Source organism: Sinocyclocheilus grahami, unplaced genomic scaffold (assembly GCF_001515645.1).
Source record: "Sinocyclocheilus grahami isolate Dianchi unplaced genomic scaffold, SAMN03320097.WGS_v1.1 scaffold171.1, whole genome shotgun sequence".
NCBI lineage: Eukaryota > Metazoa > Chordata > Actinopteri > Cypriniformes > Cyprinidae > Sinocyclocheilus > Sinocyclocheilus grahami.
In genome coordinates this window covers 814,171-841,502 of record NW_015505350.1, presented here as the reverse complement: position 1 = coordinate 841,502, position 27,332 = coordinate 814,171, and the positions used below count along the sequence as shown (strand labels likewise).

Below are 27,332 nucleotides of genomic sequence, written 5' to 3'. Positions count from 1 at the left end.
TGGCATCGTCTATCAGCCCAACCCTAGTTTGGGCTCCTTTTAATTGGGAGCATTTTCTAAAAATAATGACGTGCAATTTTACATGATGTATGCATGTTTCGTGAAGTTACAAATAAAAGCGCAAAGTGAAATTACAGTTGTTTATTCTGCTGCGCCTCAAGCGCGCCTGTCTGGTTTCATGTGTTACAGCTGAATGAAATCTTTCGATCTGATCGACCCCAGCAGGCACACAACATCATAAGACGTTGATATTTGTTTAAATTTCGGTTGCGATGACGGGTGACCAAAATTCAATGTTAAGTCAACATCAAATAGACATCAAATATTGACGTCAACCCGATTTTCATTTTCAACCAAAATGCATCATCTGTCTGACGTCGTGTCCAACATCAATCTGACGTTACATAGACGTCCGGTGCCTGCTGGGACGGATTATGGTAAATTTGGGCTCTTTTTAAATCGGGAGAATTTTTTTGTGTGAAATAATGACGTGCAGTTTTCCACGATCTATGCATGTTTCGTGAAGCTACGAATAAAAATGCAACCTGAAGCATAGAGCTGTTTTTCTTTGCAGCGCTTCAGTGCGCCTGTCTGGTTTCATGTGTTACATCTCTATGAACAAAATCTTTCGATCTGATCAACGGATTATGGTAAATTTGGGCTCTTTTTAATTGGGAGAATTTTCTGAAAATAATTCTGTGCGGTTTTTCAAGATCTATGCATGTTTCGTGAAGTTATGAGCTAAAAACTGCACAGGACTGCAACCTCTGATTTATTTGCTAAGCTACATGTCCTAATTCTGTTTTATGTGTTATAGCTCTATGAGTGATATCTTTAGATCTGAACGATGGATTATGGTGAGTTTGGGCTCTTTTTAATCGGGAGAATTTTCTGCAAATAATAGGAATTAATGACGAATAATGATGTGCGTTTCTATGATATATGCATGTTTTATGAAGTTACGAGCGAAAAACGCTACATGACAGCTACCTTATTTTTTTATAAAGCTAACACACTGTGCAGTTTTATGTGTGTTATAAATTCTTGAGGAATATCTTTAGATATAAATGACGGATTATAGTGATTTAGAGCTCATTTTAATCAGGAGAATCTGCTCTAAAAAAATGTCCACGATCTGAGCAAGTTACAAGCAAAATGGTGACATCAATATATTCTTTTCATATGGATCTGGGGGTGACTTCTTGTACAAAAACTCGCTCCAGTTTATTCAAAGCCCCAAACATACGCTTGTTTTATTCTACTCGATGAGACCTTTCAAATGACATATGACACATGACATGACTATCTGAGCATTATGATGTTTTTGACATATTAGAGTAAATGGCACAAAAAAACGTTGTAAATTTTTTTCTTTTTTTTCATTTATAAACAAATAACTTGGCACTACTTTGGAGTTAATCAAAGTGGCTACATGCATTGTAAAGCAGACTCTAAGCTTTCAAATGATATACATTTTTTGTTGATCAAGGCAGTGGTTTGAAAAATATGATTAGTAATATTTTCACGGAGGGGGGGTGTCCCACCCACGGTACACTCCGGTTTAGAGTGCAAATCTATTCTAAATCTTTTTTTTTTTTCAAGAATAGAATTAGAATAGAGAGCGCTAGAGTTAGAGTGCCAAATAAAGATGGAAGAGATGTGTTTTTAGTAAATGACAGATTATGGTATCATTTTAAATAGGAGAATTTTCTGAAAATAATTTCGTGCCATTTTCCACAATCTATGCATGTTTCTTGAAGTTATGAATGAAAATGTAACCTATATTTTACTTAATTTAATGGTTTAATGTGTGTGATAACATCATAAGGAATATCTTTAGATCTAATGAACAAATGCCATCGGACGATGTCTACAGTGAAACATTGTGATGGACGATGATATCGGGGGGCGGGGTTAGGGGGTGTGCCCGAAGCGTGAATCCATATGCAGAAAGGCATGGAAAACAAATAATGTGTTCTACGGAGCCACTAAAGGGACATGGTTAGCCGCTTGCTAGCGGTAGACTATTACATTACAGTACATGAAAGTTCACTTACCACATACACAGAGTAAGGCGATATGACTGATAGGACAATGGCGAATGATTTGCAGATACTGAGCACCACTGACAAATATCTAATCTTGTAAAATGTGTGGTAGGTACTGCCGCTCCGTAGTATACAGTCCTTGTGATCATGAATCTCGAAAGTAAAAGTAAAAAGAGAGCGCGCATTCGAAAGCGGTTTCAATGCCCGCAATTTAGTATAATTACCCAACGATATATTTGCGAGAGAAAGTATTGAAATATTTTTTTTATCCTCCCATCTCGTAGGCTTTATTCCCTTTAGGGGTTCTGTAGTACACTTAATTTCCTTTCCAAACATGGTATTGGGATGCGGTGGGGGGTATGGGGGGGATCACGATGCCGGCTCAACATCGTGTTGTCTGTCAGCCATCGGCGATGGACGATGGCATCGTCTATCAGCCCAACCCTAGTTTGGGCTCCTTTTAATTGGGAGCATTTTCTAAAAATAATGACGTGCAATTTTACATGATGTATGCATGTTTCGTGAAGTTACAAATAAAAGCGCAAAGTGAAATTACAGTTGTTTATTCTGCTGCGCCTCAAGCGCGCCTGTCTGGTTTCATGTGTTACAGCTGAATGAAATCTTTCGATCTGATCGACCCCAGCAGGCACACAACATCATAAGACGTTGATATTTGTTTAAATTTCGGTTGCGATGACGGGTGACCAAAATTCAATGTTAAGTCAACATCAAATAGACATCAAATATTGACGTCAACCCGATTTTCATTTTCAACCAAAATGCATCATCTGTCTGACGTCGTGTCCAACATCAATCTGACGTTACATAGACGTCCGGTGCCTGCTGGGACGGATTATGGTAAATTTGGGCTCTTTTTAAATCGGGAGAATTTTTTTGTGTGAAATAATGACGTGCAGTTTTCCACGATCTATGCATGTTTCGTGAAGCTACGAATAAAAATGCAACCTGAAGCATAGAGCTGTTTTTCTTTGCAGCGCTTCAGTGCGCCTGTCTGGTTTCATGTGTTACATCTCTATGAACAAAATCTTTCGATCTGATCAACGGATTATGGTAAATTTGGGCTCTTTTTAATTGGGAGAATTTTCTGAAAATAATTCTGTGCGGTTTTTCAAGATCTATGCATGTTTCGTGAAGTTATGAGCTAAAAACTGCACAGGACTGCAACCTCTGATTTATTTGCTAAGCTACATGTCCTAATTCTGTTTTATGTGTTATAGCTCTATGAGTGATATCTTTAGATCTGAACGATGGATTATGGTGAGTTTGGGCTCTTTTTAATCGGGAGAATTTTCTGCAAATAATAGGAATTAATGACGAATAATGATGTGCGTTTCTATGATATATGCATGTTTTATGAAGTTACGAGCGAAAAACGCTACATGACAGCTACCTTATTTTTTTATAAAGCTAACACACTGTGCAGTTTTATGTGTGTTATAAATTCTTGAGGAATATCTTTAGATATAAATGACGGATTATAGTGATTTAGAGCTCATTTTAATCAGGAGAATCTGCTCTAAAAAAATGTCCACGATCTGAGCAAGTTACAAGCAAAATGGTGACATCAATATATTCTTTTCATATGGATCTGGGGGTGACTTCTTGTACAAAAACTCGCTCCAGTTTATTCAAAGCCCCAAACATACGCTTGTTTTATTCTACTCGATGAGACCTTTCAAATGACATATGACACATGACATGACTATCTGAGCATTATGATGTTTTTGACATATTAGAGTAAATGGCACAAAAAAACGTTGTAAATTTTTTTCTTTTTTTTCATTTATAAACAAATAACTTGGCACTACTTTGGAGTTAATCAAAGTGGCTACATGCATTGTAAAGCAGACTCTAAGCTTTCAAATGATATACATTTTTTGTTGATCAAGGCAGTGGTTTGAAAAATATGATTAGTAATATTTTCACGGAGGGGGGGTGTCCCACCCACGGTACACTCCGGTTTAGAGTGCAAATCTATTCTAAATCTTTTTTTTTTTTCAAGAATAGAATTAGAATAGAGAGCGCTAGAGTTAGAGTGCCAAATAAAGATGGAAGAGATGTGTTTTTAGCCGATTCTTGAAGATGGCTAAGGACTCTAAGGAATTTCCCTTTCATTTAGTTTTCAAATTAAATGAATTAAAATTTAATAAATGTTGTAAAATATAAAGTTTGGGGTCAGTAAGTATGAGTAAGAGTATGGTTTTCATAAGAACAATAAGTAGCACAACTGTTTCCAGCATACTAATAATAAGAAAGCACCAAATCAGCATTTTAGAATGATTTCACAAAAAAAATGAAAAACATAACTGCTGAAAAAAGATGTGCATTGCTATGCTCTATGGGCACTAGAAGAGTGTGTTTTGGGACAAGTGTGTGTGTGAGGGACAAAACTCACTTATAAAGAACAGGACGATCCTGGAGAGATTCCATAGCTTGACTCAACACGGGAGAAATATCACATGTTTCCTGAGTCAACCCTCTGCACTCATCTACAGACACCAAAGACAGACAAAGAAACATCTATAAGGCCTCCAATAATACTAAAACGCATAAATAACTTATAAATTTTTTTTTATTATGTAACTAAAACATAGTACTAAAGTACTAAAATCATCATGTAAAACAGGAGTGTCATTGGTCGTTCTGTAAGCTATGAGTCAGTTTTCTGTTTCACATTCTCTGGCAGCAGCAACTGTGCTTATATTCCAGAAACTTCTCGCCTCCGCTGTGTGTGTGTGTGTGTGTGTGTCTGTGTAAGGTCCAGAGCACACACACTCACTCTGAGCCCAGCGATAGAGCTGCTCGTATGCAGTCTCCTGTAACACAGCCATCTGCTCCATGATCTCCAGCCTGCAGTAAAGCACAGACATCACTGAACATCTACATGCAAAAAGTCTGTGAGAATCAAGATGGTTAATTCTTATATTTTCTTGTATTTTTAGTACATTTCTAATCTACTCTGTTCTATTTAATTCTATTCTAATCTATTCTCTCTCACCCTGCCGTTTGCTGGTTAGTCCTCAGTAAGACCTTCACATCTTCATGGATGTTCTTCACACGGTTCAGTGCTCTGAAGAAGTCCTGCACAGTACACACACAGTTCACACAAACATTAGAGATGATTCTGTCTGAACTTATTTTTGAATTAGTTGGCATGGGATGATTTAATTTGTGAGTTTTATTGGTGTCATGTAACACTACAAAAATGTTTCAATATCGAGCTGAGAATTTTTTTAAAATGGGAAGATAAATTAAAATATCTTTACGTTTTTATTATTACTTTTTAAATTATCTTTTAGGATGAATATAATGTTGCCAATCAAATCTCATGGTTCATTTACGTGCTTTGGTTCTCAATTCAAATTTCATGGGCAATGACAAGCAGTTTTTTTGTATGATAACATGAGGTTACCTCAGTGATGGGACCATCTCGTGCGGAACGTAATGTTGCCATCTCAGTGGCAGACAGCTGGAACTTTGACAGGAATGCCTGGGCCACCTGAGCTCGAACCTCCAACCGTTGACTAAAGAGAGAAGGTTTAATAATCATTTTAATAGGTTTAATAATAATAATAATAATAATTTGTTACATTTAAGCGCTTTACATAGAAAGGGGGAATCTTCTCAGCCACCACCAATGTGCAGCATCCACCTGGATGATGCGAAGGCAGTCATATTGCACCAGAACGCCCACCACACACCAGCTTATTGGTGGAGAGGAGACAGAGTGATGAAGCCAATCAGTAGATATGGGGATGATTAGGAGGCCATAATGATGGACATGAGGATGGAATGGGTGAATTTGGTCAGGATGCTGGGATTACACCTCTACTCTTTTTCAAAGGACATCCTGGGACTGACCACAGAGAGTCAGGACCTCAGTTTAACGTCTCATCCAAAGGACGGTGCTTTTTGACAGTATAGTGTCCCCATCACTATACTGGGGCGCTAGGACCCACACAGACTGCAGGCTGAGCACCCCCTGCTGGCCTCACTAGCACTTCTTCCAGCAGTGACCTAGTTTTCCCAGGAGGACTCTCATCCAGATAATGACCAGGCTCAGCCCTGCTTAGCTTCAGTGGGCAAGCAGTCTTGGCTTGAGCTTGGGTGATATGACTGCCTACATAAACATATAAATTCAAATAACAGTATACGCACACACTTATATACATACAAAAATAGAAATTTTTTTCCAAAGCAACTTTCCTGAGTCAACCACTAGATGGCACCAAAGCTCTTGTCAAAACTACAACCCATATTCACACTTCAAATTCCTGAAATAAACATATTACTAGTCTTTCGCCCAACATAACACTATTAGGAAAGAGAACTGTAAAAGGAATTGTAGAACACTAAAACAAGGAAAGATAGCTCGAGGCAACATTATTAGATCAAGAACATCTATAAAGCATGATGACATCAGAACAATAGCAGTCATGTCCTCAGAGAGCAACTCGCTGCAGATTCAGCCCTCTTTCATTTCTTCACTTTCCTCTCACCACCTACCAGCACTAAGAACATGTATTTATTTTGTGGAGCTGCTCTCTTAGTTAATGTTAAAGTAATACTAATGAAAGATAATACATGTAATGACATAAAACATCACTATACGATTAATAGAAGAAAAAAAAATAATAATAAAAAAAACCTTTGACATTTTGCAATAAAGTACTCCATCCTTTTGACCTAGTGAGATTTTGAACCTGCGGCGTGTAGCATTTTTGAGCGAATCCTTCAGCCAGGCAACTGGTTCAGTACATTAAAAGTTTCGAAAAGCTTAATCTTTTTCTCAATTTGTTTGAGAAAAAAAAAATAGAGCTTCCCTATTTTCTGCCTTGTTTGGGGAAAGCTACAGAGGGCATGGTGATGGTTGAAAAAAAAAAAAGAGGTGTCAAATACACACAATTATGTCATGTTAAATAAGCCTTTTGTATCTGAAAAACTTTATCTTTGTTCTATTGTATTTGTCCTATTTCTTTTAATTTGAATTTTATTTTTGTTTTTATTTTTAATAAAATGAAATAAAACAAAACTATATTGTGATATTTCACAACACAATATATGCTTCAAACAAAGCTTCACATTGTTTCACATGCTCTGCAGATACAGTCAGTTACAATCAGAAAATGCAAAGAAAAATGTAAAAAGTTAACATGCAAAGAATCTGATGACAGGGACAACTGCTAAAATCGGACAAAAACCTCGCCAATAAACATCAAGCATATTATTCCTAAGACACCAACAACTATAGTAGCTCAAACATTTGTAAAGTAGTGTATTTGTAGTGGCATTTGCTCTGTAAATCTATCTTATCCTCCAATAACTACTAACTGCTCTAAGAAAGTGCGGCTTGACTTTTTGAACTTCGCACACTTTAATGTTCGTTCACTGAACATTAAGCTGCACGACTGCACTACTTCACGACATCATCTTGGACAAAAAACTTGATTTCTTCTGTATTTGTGAAACTTGGCATCAGCAAAATGACTTTCTAAATCTTAATTTGATTACTCCATCTGATTATATATACATCGATAGACCACGGCTAACTCGGAAAGGAGGTGGCCTTGCTGTTATTTTCAGATCGGATGTATCTGTAACTGAAATTGCCACTCTTAGTGTAACATCATTTGAGTGTATAAAAAATCAAGCTTAACAGTTCACAAGTTTATGTATGATGAACATTTAATTCAGTACAGTGAGGCCCTTAAGGTGGCTAGAGCTGAATATCTTATAATAGCTTATAATAATATTATTCGCGTATTATAAGTGATGATGCTGGAAATCCAAACAATATTTTTAAGACTATTAACAACATTTTAAAACCAAACAAGTCACCCACATGTTCTTCTGTTCAGCAGTGTAATAAATTTCTTAACTTTTTTGAGGATAAAATTGAATCTATTTATAGGTCTATTGGTTCTCTCCCTAGTTCTGTGCTTCAGGTGGTTCTTCCACCAAGTATTCCTGTGGTTCTGTTCTCTAGTTTTGCAACAATTACCACTGATGACATCTCAAAACTAGTGTTGACAATGAATTCAACCACTTGTATTCTTGACACCGTTCCAACTACTGTTCTAAAGGGGTGTCTGTCGACAATCAGTCCCCTCATATTAAATATTGTTAACATTTCTCTTATTACTGGGATTGTTCCATGTGAACTTAAGGTTGCAGCTATCACGCCAGTCCCTAAAAAGCCTGGATGTGATACCTCTGATCTGACAAATTATAGGCCCATTTAAAATCTTCCTTTCCTGGCTAAAGTCCTGGAACGTGTTGTTTTGGCACAATTACATTCTCATTTGTCATTAAACAACCTTTTAGAGCCTTTCCAATCTGGGTTTAGGACGGAGCACAGTACTGAGACCGCCTTGGTTCGCATTATGAATGACCTCCTGGTCTCAGCTGACTCTGGTGCCTCTACCATTTTGGTTTTGTTAGACCTGAGTGCAGCATTTGACACAGTATGTCACTCTATATTACTTGATAGATTAAAGAGTTGGCTTGGTATCTCTGGCACTGTGCTTGAATGGTTCAGATCCTACCTTACAAATAGATCACAGTTTGTTGCTCTGGGAAATAACAAATCAGATATTGGTCAGGTCCAATATGGTGTCCCTCAGGGTTCTGTTTCGGGGCCCATATTATTTAGCATTTATATACTTCCTCTGGGGCAAATCATTAGAAACATGGTCTTGGGTATAATTTTTATGCTGACGATACCCAAATATACATCAGTTCAAAGTCCGATGTTACAGTTAGTTCTGCAATCCTTTCTGAATGTTTGCAGGACATAAAAGTATGGATGCTTCACAACTTTCTAAGATTAAATAGCTCTAAGACTGAGGCTCTTCTTAATGGTACACCACTAGCCATCCGCAAATGTAGCAGTCAAATGTAGCTGACATTGGATAACAGCTCTGTACAGCCGTCTATACAAGCTTACTAACCTTGGTGTGATATTTGATGTTAATTTGACAATGGAGGCTCACATTAGGAGTGTTACTAAATCAGCATTTTTTTAGGCCTTTTCTTTCTACACCTGACATTGAAAGGCTCATCCATGCTTTTATCACTTCAAGAATTGATTACTGCAATTCTCTCTACATTGGCTTATCAGCTAAATCTATCAAACGGTTACAATATATTCAGAACTCAGCAGCGCGTGTTCTCACTCACACAGCCTCAAGGCAGCACATCAGTGGTGTCCTCTGTAATTTGCACTGGCTTCCAGTTCAATCGCATATTGAGTTTAAAACGCTTGTTTTAACCTATAAAGCTGCGCATGAATTGGCTCTTTCTTATGTTTGTGATTAAGTTACCCCTTACATGCCTTCTCATCCTCTTCGTTCTGCTGATTCTCTTCTTCTCTATCAGCCCCACTTCAGATTAAAAACTATGGGACAGAGAGCTTTCTCTCGTGCCGCTCCGAGGTTATGGAATGCGCTTCCTTTAAACATTCGAAGTGCTCATACACTAAGTACTTTTAAGAAACTGTTGAAAACCCACCTTTTTAAAATGGTCTATTATGATTAAGTTGTATTTATATGTGACATTGTTGTAGCGCTTTGGGTTGAGAAAAGCGCATTATAAATAAAATGTATTATTATTATTATTATTTATAAGTAACATTAACATGGCAGCATTGGAGCCCTCATTTCATATTCAAGAAATTAGCAAACACTCTGTAGTCTGAGGGCATATTCAATCATTCTCTCTGTACGATGTTCCCTCAGTAAATACATAATGTAACCTTAACTCTCCTCATGGCTATGAGCTTGTAACAATGTTTAACATGCTAAAGGAAACATGTAAACATGCAGGGAATGCGTTTAATCGTGTGGGCTTGCTTTGGGATCATATTGGCTGTTTCCAGTGTCAATATGGAATATGATTAGCTTTAGGTCAGGGGAAAGATATCTGACCTAAAATATTTGAACAATGAGAACATATGAAAGATGCATTAAATGGCTGTAATTCCCTGCTTACACAATGTTTACCTCTGCAGGCTGTGTGTTTGTCTGAGGGATGTCATAAATGTCAGAGAATATGTAAATTACAAGCCAAAGACAAAGAGACTAGATTGCTGAAAAAGAAAACTGAAATTGTAGGCATCCATAAGGAACAGTTCAGCTAAAGATGAAACTTCTGTCATAGTGTTATTTATATACTATTCTATTTATTAATATTTTAAATTAGCTTCTATTATTATAGCTTTCATTACTGTTTGTTGACTTGAACCAACAAGGCAAAAAATTCCCTGCTAAAACTCCACCTATGCTAAGTGATAGATTTTAGCTTAATCTATCGCAGTTAACTAAAAGGTGACAACTTTGGGGCACTGTTTATGTTGTACCTACAATAATTGCAGAACTTAATTATCAAATGTGGTTTTTTTTCCTTTTAGAAACTGCATTCAAAATCCATTTGGCTGTGGAAAATATGACTGATAAATATGCAGACAGTTTTGTGAACTTATGGCTCAGATGAGCATGAGTGACTTCATCAGACACCAAACTGTGATGAAGGATTGTGTTTTGTCAATCATCCTCTGAATCCTCCTCATGAGCTATTAATGAGAACTTCTGGTCCCAAAAGATCACTGCAGAACCACAGGATGGCACAGAAGAAGAAAAATCAAAGTGAACTGAAAAAAGGGTGAAACTATCCCACAAGTCAAGAAATATAACTATAAAAAAAGCACAAAGTCACAGATGAAAACCTAAGAGCAGTCTGTAAAGCTCAGAATTTAGGCATATAATTGTTTCAGTACTCACAGTCAATGAGCCATGATTTTCTGCTCAACTATTCTCTACAGCACCATGGTAAAAGAAATGTTCTTTCTGTGACCAACCTTTAGAAATCAAGAAGAACAGAATGAAACCGTTTAGTCAAATGTAAAAAAAAATTATTAGCTGCATTAAATGTAATGGTGTTTGTTACGAGCCCCTGCTCTTTCTTTCTTTTTTTCTTTCCTGAGTATAGCTGCTAATTGGATGGGGGCGGAGACTATTACAAACACCTGAGGCCTCTGGTTATTTAAGAGCTGCTGGTGGCACTTCAATGACGGCTTGCCCTGGGAACTCGGTTTTTGTGTTTGCGTTTGGTCTTGTTTTTCCTTATTCTCTTTTGTTTTAGGATGGTGATAGATAGATGGGGGGGGGTTCTGGACTCCTTTTTAATGGTTAAATTACATTTTATTAATCAAAAATCATGTCTAATTAATTAAAATCATAAAACTTAAACAATTTAACATCAATTTATTAAAAGTTTAACAAATATTACGTTTAGGGCCCTATGAAATGTTTTATTTGTAACCAAATTCTGTTTTAGCATGTCTAATTTGAAAGCATAAAACAAGTTTCATTTATTCTTACAATAGCCTTATGATTTTTTTGCTCAGAAATTATGTGTTGTGTATTTACATTTAGTTTTAAGGCATAAAATATTCATTTAATCTATCTTTTAAGTAATGAAAATTAGACAAATTAAATTTTTTGGAAAATAAAGGTAATTTAATATTACAATTAAAACATTGAAGAAGTATTGAATGCTTATTCCTTAAAAATAAGGTTTTAATAATTTTAGTAGTAGTAGTAGCAGTCTGTTACATACATTCTACTCAACAATAGTAATATATTTCTGCCAATGCACTCAAGTTAAACCAAACTTTTATTTTGATGGGTTGCCATGAATACCATTACATTTCTGTGTGTGTATGACATGATGATAGTTTTACTGAAATGAAACGGTCAAATGCTGATGAAGTGACTCTCAGAGCAGTTCTGGAGATGTTGTTCATGTATTTATGTCCTCATTAGTGAGACTACAGACGCTAATATAAATGACTTCTGTTGTGATCTGGTGCTATAGAGAAAATGTAATTAAATAAAATTAACTTGACCTTCAAAGGGGGCGGGGGAGGGGGGACGCCCCCCTAAAATAATGGCAGGGGAAACACTGTGTTTGACCTCACCATCGTGGCGATTAGGGTTTAGTTGGGCTCTTGACCCTTCACTTTATAATGCTAGTTCGTCTGGTTGTTGTAACTGTGTTTGTAAAGCATATTTGTTATAGCAAGAAGTAATGTGTGTCTGAAAGATGCGGTAGTTTTAAGCTATTTTTATTTATTTGAACTTCAAAGCCTTTAAAACTAAAAAAGCCTAAGACATGAATCAGGACATGACTCTCAACAATGGTAACAATCAAAAGCTTCATGCTGCAATGCATGCTGGGTACCAGCACAGGACAAAACTCAAAAACCCAGCATGCATTGCGACATGAATAAATTATGCAGCTGAATTGTCCACTTATTTTCTTTAATACTTACTAGGTGCTTTTATTTTTGCTTTTGTGTTAAGTTTTTTGTAGCGTGTTTTGTGATGTTCAGAGTTGATCTGTTTATACATTTGTTTGATTGTCACCATTGTTGAGATTCAAACGCTGATTCATCATGAGTGTGTTTCATAACATATTAGAGCTTTTTTTTTTGAGTGATGTGTGTGATCTTTCATAATAGCCTACTTGTTCTTTTGCTCTAATATGTTACCATAACATCACTTTGGTACGAAAAGAGACTCTGGACAAAATCAGTGAACCTGTTTTTTAAAGATGGTTATGTCATTTGCAAATCATAATCAACAGCATTACATATTGTGCCTTGGCCCTTTTTTACCACAACAAATGTGCTGAAAAACACAATGGTTATAGCAGCCAAATAATAATAATGTTCAAAAGTCAAGGTTCAAGATCCCAACTAAAGCAAACACTGATCTCCATCATGGTAGTGTCCGAAAACAACAACATCTAAACCTCTGTTAATTTTCAATAAGCACTTCTGTACACATCTGACAGAAATAGCATCAGTCTGGTTAGTAATGTGAAGCTGGTGATGCTGTTTTAGAAGTTGTTTAATCAGATCTTGAGAGATTCAATGTTTTTTATTTCAGTTGATTTCATCTAAGGCTGTGGCTGAAGTCAGTTGTAGTTCTTGTGTTTCTCTTTCATTCAGTGATTCTGCTTGTTAACAGCAGGTGTTCATCACTAATGCACAATCACTTAATCACAGAATGATCTCATTAACTTCAGCACTGCTTCACTCTGAAGTGTGGACACATTATAAGTGTTCATTTAAAACTGAGGATTTTGTTGTGGGGTTAAAGGGTTAAAAATGTCAGATGGAAAAAAAACAGCATGAAATGTAATTTAACAGTAATAAACTGTAAATATTTTACGGCCACAAACTGTATAAAAGCATGGTTGCCAGTAAATACTGTAACTGTTTTTCTACAGTTTGTTGCCGTTAAGTCAAGGGAAAAAAACAGCAATATACTGTAAAACGTAAGAGTCAGATTTACAAAATGAAAAAAGTTAATTTGACTGAAATATTTGTGAACATCCATAGAAAAAAAAGTTATGCAAAGTCATGAACTGATAAGGAGAGTAAATATTGAACTGAACTGCATTATTGTGTTTTGGCACAAGAGAGATCTGTTAGTTTAATGTAGTTTTGTGGGTCACCATTGTGCTGGAGAGTAGAGCCTGTGCTTCAGTCAATGATGAGCCACAAACACGGATGCTCAGCTGCTTTATTTAAAGGCAGTAACTGTGGAGTTGCTGATACAGTAATGATCTCTTTGTTACTTCATCTCACACATGTGTGCTATAGCTAACAGTGAACTGCAACGATTTGAGTTAAAGTCATGGTTTTAGTTATTTTGCTGTTATACATTAAGTGTTTGCAGTTTTATACTAAGAAATACTCCTTCTCAGTGGACTCAAATTAAATAAGTTCACAGTTCTAACATCGTATGAATGCTAGTTTTTAAACTAACTCTTTGAAGCAATGGGAGCGGAGTTAATTTCCATGGTAGAATTATGGTAAAACACTGTAAAAATTAAGAGTTGTAAATTAACGGTTGAGAGCTGTAAATTAACAGTACCTTACTGGCAACCCTGCTGCCAGTAAATTACTGTTATTTAACGCCACAATTTTTTACAGTGAAACAAATAATTAAAATTATAAATAAATCAAATCAATCATCTGAGCCTGGTGACTGAAAGCAAGGCCACTCTCAATGATACTGAGCTCAAAGTTGATAGATAGTTTCACCACTATACAATACATTTATTTAATAATGTTTGTAAGCTTTATGATGCACCGCAATAACCTTGTTACCACCGAGAAAAACGGCTGATAAATGATGTTATGAATGATTGATGTCTGATCTGTTAACGCTGAAAGAACCATCCAAAGCGTGACTCGTTCCTCAGGCTAACACCTCCTCCAATCAAACCTACTGATTATCAAGCACAACATATTACAGAAAATGAATGGTGAAGACATTAATCAATGCTTCAACCCAGAATAACATCTGCAGAAGCCCGGAACACAATGCAGCAGGCTTGCCTACTTATTGACTTTCATTTAATTGCTGTGTATGGGAGTGCATTAAAGACAGAGAACATTTGTGTGAGTTGGTAATAAGGTCCCAGCTTAATTAGCACAATCAGATAACGGGCCCTTCGTATATCAGAATTTTCACTGCAAGTCTCCACTTACAGCAATATCACTACCAAAGAAAGGGACATCAAATTAAAAACCCTATTTTATCAAATGACTAAAATGATCCCTTTAGAAACCAGGACAACAAAACAAGGTTTAGACAAAACTAAAAATGTTACAATGATACAATCCATCATATGGGGTGCTGAGCACATCTGAGCACACAAGTCACTGATTGGACATGAACTGTTTAGCTTCCAAACAAAAATATTCACATATTTCTACACTCAATTGTGGACAACTGATCAGAAAAGCAAAGCAGATGTTGAACTGATATGAAACTGTGGGTATTCATGTAAGTTTAAAAGGACATTCATAAGACTTTAAGACAAAAAGTGGCTGTCAGAATATTTTCTACAACACTTCTCACATCTCAGTAACTCAAATGTCTCAAGAATTTCTATTTTAACAGGTTTCAACATCTAATAAGAATCTTCTCTTTAGTATTTAAAATTCTTCACTATGTGAAGTACAGTATAGAGTGATCCTGGATGAGCCCACTATTATTATTATTATTATTATTATTAATCTAAACATATAACCATCCAGCAAAACATTAATACACTTTCTGCACGTTATGCATAGTGTGATCCTGGACCAGCCCCATATTTTTCACTTCTTAATCCTCTAAAAGTGCTGTGGTGTAACAGGATGTTCATATAAAAAAATACAAAAAAATTATTACAAATGATTACATTTTTATGTTTGAGTTTAAAGACATTTTTGTTTATTTTTGTAAACCCTTAGAATTTTGTGTTGGGTTGCCACTTGATGTCCAGTATAAAATCGGGGTGCAAATCCAGTTGAGAAACCCTGGTTTAGAACATTGTTTCTCTGAAAAGTTATATCGTACTGAACTATCTGCTGCTGTGTGTGTGTGTGTGTCTGAATGCTATTTTACATTAATATTTTGACAATTTCTTTTCTCAAATCTTCACTCATGCCCATGTTCACAGTTTTTTCAGGGTTTTTAAACGTTTCTTCCTTTGGAACATCGGGATGTTGTTGGCATATTAGACAAGAGATGGTTTCTGTCCTGCTTGTGTCCCACAGACCTCTGAAAGCGTAGAACGTAAATATGATGGCACATTAAATTAATATCATAAATGTGCAACTAGTGAACTAATGGCTTAAATGAAGGACTAATAGTTGACTAAGAAAATCTTTAGTTGGGGGCATTACATCTGATGCATCACGTCACTTCAGACTTTAGACAGGTGACAGCCTTCAGAATTATCACTTCCTGCCTCTTACTGAGAATGTCTCTCAACACCAACTAAAGCTTAAATGATATGAGGACGTGACAATGAGAGGGAGTGATGAAGGTTGTGGAAAAACAATTCTGCCAGGTGTTGGTCTGTTTGCTTGTCCTTAAGTTGAAGCTTTCATTGCTGTCGCAAACTCATGTCTGCCATCACAAACAATTAGATATTTGTAGTTATTTTAAATTAAACAGTCCAAATATGACACTCACATTTCCACTGACATCAAAGTACTCCCAACATCTTTGGTACAAAAAAAACAAAACAAAAAACATCATGTTATGGCACAGCAAGGTTTAAGAAGCCAAAAATTGGTGGCGTGTGCAGGATGACATTATACATAATATGCAGCAAAGCACTGCAGAATAAAGAATCAAAACTTCATTAATTTATAATTTCTCTCACAAACTTCAGCCTCTACATCAATTACTTATTTTAGTTAGAAGAGCTATAAAAGCTAATAAATTTATGCATGTTGTAATACTCAACTCTTTTTGCAGGAAGTTTTGCAATACAATTTTCTCTTTTAATATCAGATACAGAAAGGTCATCTGGCAGGGTGATCTCCAGATTTAGAAAACTGCACACCAGCAGGTGTGTATTAATATTTGAGATCCTACTTTTGTCCTCTATGAAAGCATGACAAGTCATGTCCTGACCTGGCCCTTGCCCAGCTGTCCCTCTGGGGACAGACACGGTCAGGCAAGGCTAAAAAGCAGCCGGACAAGCAGGCACAATCCCATCTGTCTGATGAAAATGTCCCAACAGAACAGTAGGACAACATAAGGAGGAGGGACACTCTATATTCATAGAATACCGAATGTGATTCCATAGGGACAGTGCATTAAAACAGATATTTTTAGATGTAAAGTAAGTTCATCCTACACATTTTAGCATTTTAGTCTACCTAATGTTATTCAATCACAGTAACAATTTAGTTTTTCATAATCAATTTCCACTCTCTTGCTGATCCAGCAAGAGAATTGGGCAGTTTTTCGCTTCTGTACTATTCACATGCTGGAGATATAGTTCACATTACCACATCCTTCAAAATTAAAAAGGTTTCTGGACATTTATACAGAACACATTTTTGCGTTTAAAAATATGAGACACAGGGCAGTGGAAAGAAAATACAAAGATGTAGAGACTACTTTGAGAACTACTTTTTAAGATATCAGTGTCATGTGAGAGGTGCTGCAAAACACACAAGTAGTGGTCAACCAATATTGATTTTTTGATAGTCGATATTAAAGTAATATATGATATCACACCATTTAATAAACAAAAAAAAAGGTAAAAACACATGCTGTTCTGTACAGTGTTTATTTGTTTCCTATTGTATTAAGCTGTAAAAATTGCACTGTGTAAAAGAACATAACTGGAAATCAGTAAAAGAACAGACTTGACATCTGTGATGTGTCAGAGACTTTAGATATACAAAGACGGTGTACTCATATTACTTACGAATGGGACAACATACAACAGTTCCACCTTCTAAATAAAAGAACCATTCGCTATTGGTAAAGTCATCGTGTCACTGCAGCTGCCGATAGAAGCTCTGGTTGCTATAGAAACAGTCGGTGTCCTGAGACACGCTTAGGACTGCACAAGCACATTGGATAGTCTATCATGAAATATAAGAAAAATAGTATGACATTTTATAAGTAGGCTTGGTGAACAGCTTTGGAGATTTTGATTTTTTTTTCCCATCCGAAGACTAGCTGTACTTAGATGACTGAAATAGCTTCCCGAAAGAAGTTTCAAAGATGTGCAAATTACTTGCCTTAAGAGTGAAATGATTTGCCTTAAAGGAACTTTGTCTGTATTCGGGAAGCATGCCGTTGTTTTTTAGTAGATATCTCTTAGAGTAGATGTGACTGTAAGTTATAACAACTGTAAAAAAGAAGTGTATCATTCTCTTGTGGTAGGCTGATGCGATATAACTATGCTGTCAGATATGTGCAATCACTTGCATAGTGTGCATATTGTTAAGGCATATGGGTTGTTTATAAGCTTTTTACACAGCCTGTGTGTTGCCACATATGGCTTAGATTAGTAGCATAATCGAATTTCTGCCTGCATTATTGTCAATGGCCAGTCAGCAATTTTAATAAAATTATACTAACTTGGATGAAGTTGACAATAAACATCAAGATTTCAAACTGTGTATTCAGCATTACACAAAAGCCTACCATATGCATAATCTTACATTTTAAATGTGCAACATTATGTGAGCAAGGCAACAGTTGGCAACTGCCAGTGTCACAACTGTCATGAGATAAATGAGGATGTGCTCAAGTTACTGTCGGAGGAGTAATCGGAATACACTTTTTTAAAGTTATTTTTAATGTTATTGTTTTTATTGTTGCAGCATGTTTATTATGATTAATCTCCAACCACTGCACTCAAACCCAGAGTATATGACTCATTTAAGATAATTAAATCAGCAACTTTCAAATAATTAATGGGAAATATTGCATTTCTTTGGTTAAAAAAAGGTGGCCAGACTGTAGAATTATCACATAGACATACAGTAGGTTTGTGCACTTCTCTTTAAATCATGAAATATAACACCATACATCATATTTCGCAATTACATTGCACAATTTTTCTTTGTTTCATTGTAATCGAATAATTACTGTAAACTGTGGTTTGTGTGTTTAGATTAAGTGTCTGATGAACTGTTCATCAATAAATCAATAATCCCGTGCTATGGACACTGCCATTGATACTGGCTACAGTGGAAGTTACTTTACACTACTATTTGAAGCTTCCCCTTTTTGAATGCAGAAGTGTGATAAAAGCCTAGTTATTCAAATGTGTAAGTGATTGCTTGTGAATGTGAAAATATCAGTGAATTTTGTTAATCACTTTATAATTTGTATCTTTTTTTGTACATATTTTTTCTGTTACGCAATAAAGTTAAAGTGAATCACATTAAGTACGCACAAATGAAATGATGGAGCTTCATTTCTGTAAGCTATCTGTCAGCGCTTTGTTCAGAACGCAAGACAGAATACCTGCATAATGTTTGAAATGAAATTTGTATTTATGTAACATTTACTAAATGAGAAACAAATAATTAAAAAAAATTAATACTTGAAAAATATTTAACTATAAAAAAATTCTGCAATCCTATTTTAGTATTTTTCACAAAAAAAATTATAAAATAATAAATAAAGACAAGGTAGTGCTAGTTTCACATACAGCACATGGTGAATATGACGTGAACGTATAAGGGACAACTGGTTATAGCACATCAAGGGTTTAATGTTTGTCGAACCTGCATGTCTAGTAACAGCACAAACCTCCTGTTTCCATCCAATTTGCATGGACAGATGGACCGTCTCACACACACACACACACACGTTTTTAGGCAGGCTACAATTGCACACTTCAAAAGATCCCACAGCTGGAATCAACAAAGTTTGAAAGGTTTATTAGATATTCAAAGAATTGTTTAAATAATATATATCTGTATTTGATGATTGCTGATGGTAGATGAAAATAATTAAAATGTTTGCCTTTCTATTACTAATAATAAAAAAAGCAAATGCTATAATATTTTTTCGGATACTGTTTACTTTAACGACTCTATTAATGTATTAGACAGAACTGTTCAACAGAGACAGTATACTAATGAAGATGGAGAATGTGAGCTATGTGTGCTCAGACATTTCTGTTCACAGAGCTGTCAAAATAAAAGTTCTGCAACTGACACAATCAGCCAAAAAAAAAAAAATCGGCTGATGCTAATAATTAAAAAATGCATCGACCATATATCGACCTTGGCATTACATTGTCAACCACGAGACATGAGTACAACATCGAAGCACAGAGTTTAGCTCAATTAAGCACAACTGAACCAGCACATTTTATTGATTTATTTTTTTACTGTATAGATACTTCTAGGCAGGTGTATTGGGACAAATTGGAGCTAAAACGTCTCGGTTACGTACGTAGCCCTCGTTCCCTGATGGAGGGAACGGAGACGTTATGTCGTGATGACATAGGGGGTTCACTTGGGAGCCCAATCCTCTCTGACTTTAAGAGAAAATGCCAATTAAATTTGGCTAGTGGATTTTGCATACCTGAGCCACTTCTCATGCATACGGGTATAAATAGGCGACAGGTGCATCCACTCTTCAGGTTTTATGCCAAGGAGCCGAGAACTTGTCCCTGGCAACCAGCGATGGTTCGAGTTTGTGGCATGGGGATATAGCGTTTCCATTCCCTCCATCAGGGAAAGAGGGTTACATACGTAACCCAAGACGTTCCCTATCTGTCAGTCACTACGATTTATGTCGTGACGACATAGGGGGGTCCATGGAAAGCGCCACAACCTGAACCCTGTCACAACCCTGTAGCGCTGCAAATGTTCACAAGCAGCCGCATGTCAGACAAATGCTACACAAAGGTCATAACCTTCCCAATGCCCCAGAGCAAATTCGCTGACCTTGGTGCCCGCAGGGACCAAAAGGTGAGTACATCGCTGCTGGAGATAGCCAAGCCGCTGTTCCTATGACAGAAATGTTTTTCTTAAGAGAAGGGATTTCAACCTTCATGAAAGGTGCTTCATGCCTGTCCTGTTTGTTGTTTACAGCTTGGCAGTAACGAAGGGGAAGCGAGCCTTCCGGAGAAGGGCGCTATGGAGACCACATCCTGCCCGTAGGGAGGTATCATGTGGAGACACTGATATGGACTGACCCATGCCTGGAACACACGGGTTCACTGAGAGGGAAACCTTACCGTGGAAGAATACACATATGGGATCACCCACAGGAATTCAAGCCATATGGACACCTAGCCCAGTAAAGGGGCTGACCGGAAACCCGGCAAGCTAACAACGATACTGGGCCTGGCGTCAGACTGCTCTGCCCAATCTGACTGCCAGGAGTGCTGGAGGATACTCAACCAGGGTTCGCCGACTGGGGAACTTACTGGAGGAGGAAAAGGCGCTCACATCCCTGGGTGAGGAGGAATGGCGCAGCAAGCGTGACACCAACCGGCTCTTCCCGCCACTTACCTAACACACGGGAAGAAACCGGCTCAACGTGAAGACTTTAAAATCTTGCGAAGGTGTTTGGTGTCGCCCAGCCTGCAGCTCTACAGATGTCTGCCAAAGAGGCGCTGTGCGACCAGTGCATAGGAGGAGGCAACACTCCGTGTGGAGTGAGCCCACATCCCCAGGGGGCACGGCTTGCCTTGAGATTGGTAGGCCAAGGCGATGGCATCCACGATCCAGTGGGCCAACCTCTGCTTGGAGACAGCCTTCCCTTTCTGCTGACCTCCGTAGCAGACAAAGAGCTGCTCTGAGCTTCTGAAGCTCCGGGTGCGGTCCACGTATATGCGCAACACTTTTACAGGACACAGCAACGCCAAGACTGGATCTGCCTCCTCCGAGGGTAGTGCTTGCAGGTTCACCACCTGACCACGAAAGGGTGTGGTGGGAACCTTGGGCACGTATCCAGGCCGGGGTCTCAGGACAATGTGAGAGTAGGCCGGCCCGAACACAAGGCACCCTTCACTCACCGAAAATGCTTGGAGGTCCCCGACCCTCTTGATGGAAGTGAGCGCGGTCAGGAGCGGCTGTCTTAGCAGACAGAAACTTAAGCTCAACTGAGTCAAGCGGCTCAAAGGGATCCCTCTGAAGGCCAGCCAGGACAGTAGAGAGATCCCAGGAGGGCACCGGGGTGGCCTAGGAGAATTTAACCTTCTGGCACCCCTCAGGAACCTGACTATGTGATCGTGCTTTCCCAGGGACCGGCCGTCTACTGCATCGTGATGTGCTGCGATAGTAGCCACATACACTTTCATGGTGGAGGGTGACAGCCAATGCTCCAACCTTTCAGAGATACCAAGTTCCTGCCTCTGAAGGTACTCAGTTCAGCACTGACTGGGCATGCTCGCTGGTGAGCCACGTCATCATACTCACCGGCATATCAGGCTGCAAGCGAAGTCTCAAGAGAGCCACTGAACCTGGGAGGTCACCTGGCGAACTGAATCGCGTAGCCGAGTCGAACTGTCCGAATGAGCCAGCGGGACGGGTTGGGCAGCGCAAGCCACGTCTCCAAGCTCCGTACGAGTGGCACCAAAGGGACAATCGATGCACATGTGGTGGTGCAGCGGTGGGCAGTCATGCTTGATGGCACAGAAGGCATCGCATCCTGGCTTATCACAGCAGGACTCCCCTGGAGGGACTGGCCAGAGATGCGTGGAGAGGCAATGCGTCCCCAAGCTGCGATCTCTCAGGCGCTGGCGATAGGGAGCGTCGTGGGCGAGAGTGAGGAGGCAGCGCGTCGCTCACTGTCAGCCCACATGCCGTTGGACCAGCGGCGGAACAGAAAAAACACAAAACACAGGATCTCTGCCCGGCCCTCACCCGGGGGAAGGGGTGGCGCTGTCCTAGCCCATCTCCTGAGAAAGAGCAGCTTCCCACATCTCCGGGTTGTCCGTGTCAGGGCCGCTTTGTTGTCTTTCTAGAGGACTTGGGGGCCTGCGAGAGGCTCAACGCGCCGGCCTTGACCCTGTCTCAGCACGGTGGCAGACGGAGGATCACATCGGGGCAGGATGTGCTGGATCGCCTCAGTCTGTCTCTGTACTGCCGAGAACTGCTGGGCAAAGTCCTTGACAGTGTCGCCGAACAGGCCAACCTGCGAGATGGGAGCGTCAAGAAAACTAATATTGTCAACGTCTCTTATCTCAGCAAGTTTGAGCCAGAGATGGCGCTCTTGGGCCACTAATGTGGGCATCGCATTCCCGAGGGACCGCGCCATGACTTTCGTCGCCCGGAGGGCGAAGTTAGTCGCCGAACGCAGCTCCTGCATCAACCCCGGGTCGGTACTACCCTCGTGCATTTGTTTTAGTGCCTTGGCTTGGTGGACCTGCAGGATAGCCATGGCATGCAGGGCAGAGGAGGCTCGGCCCGCAGCACTGTAAGCTTTGGCGGTGAGAGCTATCTAGCTAGCTTACAGGCTTTGGACGGGAGAAGAGGACGATTCCTCCAAGTGGCACCGTTTTGCGGGCACAGGAGCACCGCAACCGGTCTCTCCACCTGGGGAATGTCAACATACCCCCTCGCCACGCCACCATCGAGGGTAGTGAGGACGGAGGAGGCAGACGAGTGGCTTCTGGCTGAAAAAGGGACCGTCCACGACTTCATCAGCTCCTCATGCACCTCCAGGAAAAAAGGCAGGAGCAGGAGAAGTTGTGAGCCACACCCTGCCCAGAAAGACCAATCATCCAGCCGCAAGGGCTCGGGACTGGGCAGTGTGTTCACCTCCAGCCCGATGATCACGGCTGCCCGGGCAAGCATGGCCGTCAGCTCCGGGTCCGATTGGGCGGTGGCGACAACACCCAAGGGGGGCAGCCCCGCCGAATCTTCATCCTCAGAGGACATCCCCCAATGCCACGATTGACATCCGAGTCTCCGGCGGCGCACCGAATGAAATGCTGGGACTGTCACGAGACTGACCAGCAAAATCACTCGGAAGTGAGAGGTCCGCGGGGACGTGCCCAGCGGAGAAGCTCTCACTGTGACCCTCAGATCTCCCAGAGCTCTAGCTGGCGGTTCCCTGATCGTGACAGGGAAACCAGGATGGGTAGAGACAGAGGGTGCAGCTCCGTTCCCTGTGAGGAGAGAGAGGTGAGATCGCAGTGAAGCCATGCTCATACGCTCACTATGAACGCATGAGTCATCCATGAACGCAGCTTCAGCATGTTGGATGCCCAGACACTGAAGACAACAATCATGTCCGTCAACAGAGGACAGGTAACGACCGCAACCAAGAGAACACGGACGGAACGGCATCTTTAAAAAGACGCGAACCGACCGTGATTTTCTCTTTTAGAGAAACGAAACAATTTTCAGTTGAAGTGCCCAGGGGAATCGCTGATGACAGGGACACAGCTGTTTGCACCATAGCGCCAACCAGGTACAGCTTCTTCCAGTCAGATGAGTAAAGGGCTTTGTGGAGATCAAGCACTATTATCCACTCGGCTCTGAAGCAAAAATCTGAAAAGTGGATGCACCTGTCGCCTATTTATACCCGTATGCACGGGGAGTGGCTCAGGTATGCAAAATCCACTAGCCAAATTTCACTGGTGTTTTCTCTTAAAGACAGAGAGGATTGGGGCTCCCAAGTGAACCCCCTATGTTGTCACGACATAACTCGTAGTGACCGACAGATAGGGAACTCTACAGGACATTGGCCCTCCAAGAGCAGAACTGGACAACCCTTGATCTGAGAGGACCAAGCTGAATGTGAAATAGGTGTTACTATGCAAGTTTCAGCAATAATTAATACATGATGGTTGTGGCATCATAAACAAGCAATTTTTTGAAGAGAAAGCTTTTGCATTCATTAGACCAAACTCTTATTTCAGGAAAAAGAGGAAGGGAATTTTGGTTTTTCATGGCATGTCCCCATGACATTAATGAATTTGAAACCTCAGGGAATTGCACAAAACTAATGCTAAGCATTTTTATTGGTCTGGACAAATATTTCTTGACAGCGCTCCATTACAATACATTCCAGAATAATGACCCCATTTTAGTTTCATCAATGTCTCTCTCTTTCTCTCCTCTCCCACCTGTCTGCTTTTGTGTGTCACTCTGTGGATTTAGTCAAACTTTTCTGCTGGATGAGTACACGGTTGATGGCAATAGAGCGTAGAAATGCCAACTGTCCATCACAGCTGTCAACATCTGTTCTGGTGCCAAAATCAGGGGCCATTCCACAAGGTCATAGATACAGTGGACTCTTGGTTCTCAAACAACATAACTAATTCCTCTTCCAATCTCAGACTTGTTTAATAACTCAAATCTCTGAACTTCCATCTTTCAGTTCATCTCTTAATCAAAATATGTTGTTCTGAGTCACCACAATGTGACTACCTCATTGAAGTCTGCACCTCTGTTCCCAAACCTAATCAGAAAACCTAGTTGAAAACCTACCGAGACATTATAGATGCATGCCTGTCATTTGTTCCAAAAGTTATGTTGCCTTCTAACACCTCTCTGTAAGCCAGTTTCTAAGGCTGCAACACTGTATCTCTCATAAGAATGCAATCCCACAATATATTGCAGTAAACTCAACAAAAAAAATATGAGCAGATTAAACAACTACATGTCAATTTTGAATAGATATATATATATATACAGTATATATATATAGTTCAGTGCTACATTAATTTATTACACTACAGCTTAAAAGTTTAAGTTGGAAAGAATTCTCTAAAAAATATAAATTATTATTTAAATGCTATTCATCAAAATATCCTGAAAAAATGCTTCCACAAAAAATTTAAGCAACACAACCCTTTTCAACATTGATAATGATTTCTAAAAGAATCATGTGACACTGAAGACTGGAGTAATGGTCCTTCAGAAATCATTCTAATAAGCTGATTTGGTACTATAAGGGCCTAGGACCCTATAGTTTTCTTAAGGATTATTATTAGGGCCAAAGCCCTAGAGGGCACAGCACCCCCTTTTTAATGCACTAAAATAACATGGTCCATATATCATACATACTTTACACATACACGCATAAAACTGCACAGAGTCTGATCGCAAACGGAGAAGCAAAATCAGGTTAAAGTTTTAGAATAGAAATTTCCGCCTACCAGGGATACAGGTTTTGTGCCATTGTAGATTCTCAGTGTGATAAACTTTGATTTGATATAGAAATATGTTGTAACATTATAAATGTATAAATGTTCAGTCCCTTTTGATAAATGTAATGCATCCTTACTAAATATTAAATGTATTCAGTATTTTTAAAAAAGTGACCCCAAATTTTTTAACTGTAATATATATGTACATTTGTGTGTGTGTGTGTGTGTGTGTGGTAGTATATGTTTTAATTCATACATTTTAAAATATGCCCATTAATGAAAAGGAAACAGTATGAAAAGTTTTTAAAAAAAGTAGATCAGCACTAATATTACAGCAATTTATCAAAATGTCAGTATGTCCACACAAGCTTTTTTACATACTGTATGGTGTTTACATACTTTGCTCAACACAATATTGTAGGCATTTCCAGCTTTGCTCATTAAAAGTTAACCACAGATATTGCACAATTTAAATTTATTAGAAATGTGTTTAAAAATGCATTGCGCTTTTAATTTAACTTAAGAATTTATTTAAAATTAACTAATAACAATGTTGTGTACATTTCATTTGCTGTACATTCAGCTTTGTATATATGTTACAGTTAGTTCATCGAATTTGATTGGCCAAGTGGTATTCCATATGATATTTAGTGCAACAGCAATGGGACTTTTCATGTTGCTTAAATTCATGCCATAAGCAAACCCACTCTCCAGATCAGCAGATCAGCTCTGAAAACCTCATATCACTCAAAAACCTTAGAGCATTATATCAGACTCACTTCTCTCCCTGAAGTTTGTTGGTTTTCACAATCAAATCCTGGGTTTGTTCTTTGGCTGCCTGTTGACACACAAAACATGAAAGTTGAGTTATGGAAAAAGAGCATGTTGGCCCTTCAACTGTATAAATTTAAATATCTTTTTCAATCCCTTGAAATGCTTTTCAAGCGTTTAAGTAAATAATCTTTGGTAGGCTGCTAATAATTGCAGTAAAGAAATTATGATTTTCCAAAAGGGAAATATGCTATTTAGCTATCTGCTGAATAAATGCAAACATGCATAATTACCTTCAACCTGTTGGTCATTTCTTCACAGCAGGAGCTCATGGCCTGAACATCTTCATGAACGCTCTCTAGTTCCTGAAGCAGAAAGACACACTCAAGTCCTATATTGCAGTAGAAGTTCACTAGTGCTACAGAGGTTGTATGCAAAGTTTGTGTAAACCAGTGTTTCCCAACCGGGGTGCCGTCTGTTGAGAGCAGGGGTGCCGTGTAAAAAATCTTTTTTTTATATTTTTAAATTGCTAAAATCTTTAAAAGAGCATCTATTATATAATATCCATTTCTGATGTCGCCAATAATTAGAGATGCACCGAAATTTCGGCTGCCGAAAATTAGTTCACCACTCAGGTTTCACTTTCACGTGGTGTGACGCTCTGCGTATTATCCCGCTCTATGCGTGTGCGCTCCGCTCAGTCTCTCCACTCGTATACCGTTCATGCGAATCGGAACAGCAAAGTCCACTCAAAAATTGAGCCGACAGCAAACATCAATGTAGTACAGTATTGCTTCTGTCTGCAATAGCACTGTGTTATAACATGGTGTGGTATATGGGCAACTCTGGTAACGCTGCCCTCTCATTCATTGATCTGCTAACCGCTATGTTATGCTCACGTGTTCTGATAATAATAGCTTTCTAGGACTAAACATTATTTGGATAATTGAAAAAAACAAAACAAAAAAAACCCTACTGTTCGACCTACCTGAAAAACTAAAAAGCTATTTATTTAATTTGAAGGCCTGTCATTATTTTTTATTTGTG

General features: G+C 38.9%; 1 protein-coding gene across 2 annotated transcripts in view; it reads right to left on the bottom strand.

Annotated features, from left to right (window-relative positions):
• Window positions 1-27,332, bottom strand: part of cog6 (component of oligomeric golgi complex 6) — a 60,508-nt gene that overhangs the window by 28,203 nt on the left and 4,973 nt on the right. For both annotated transcript variants that reach the window (XM_016283190.1, XM_016283191.1), the window contains exons 3-8: window positions 26,579-26,650; window positions 26,294-26,352; window positions 5,482-5,593; window positions 5,068-5,150; window positions 4,849-4,919; window positions 4,465-4,558 (exon numbers count right to left, since the gene is read on the bottom strand). In XM_016283190.1, coding sequence (XP_016138676.1) covers window positions 4,465-4,558; window positions 4,849-4,919; window positions 5,068-5,150; window positions 5,482-5,593; window positions 26,294-26,352; window positions 26,579-26,650 — 491 coding nt within the window. The remainder of the gene's footprint in view (window positions 1-4,464; window positions 4,559-4,848; window positions 4,920-5,067; window positions 5,151-5,481; window positions 5,594-26,293; window positions 26,353-26,578; window positions 26,651-27,332) is intronic.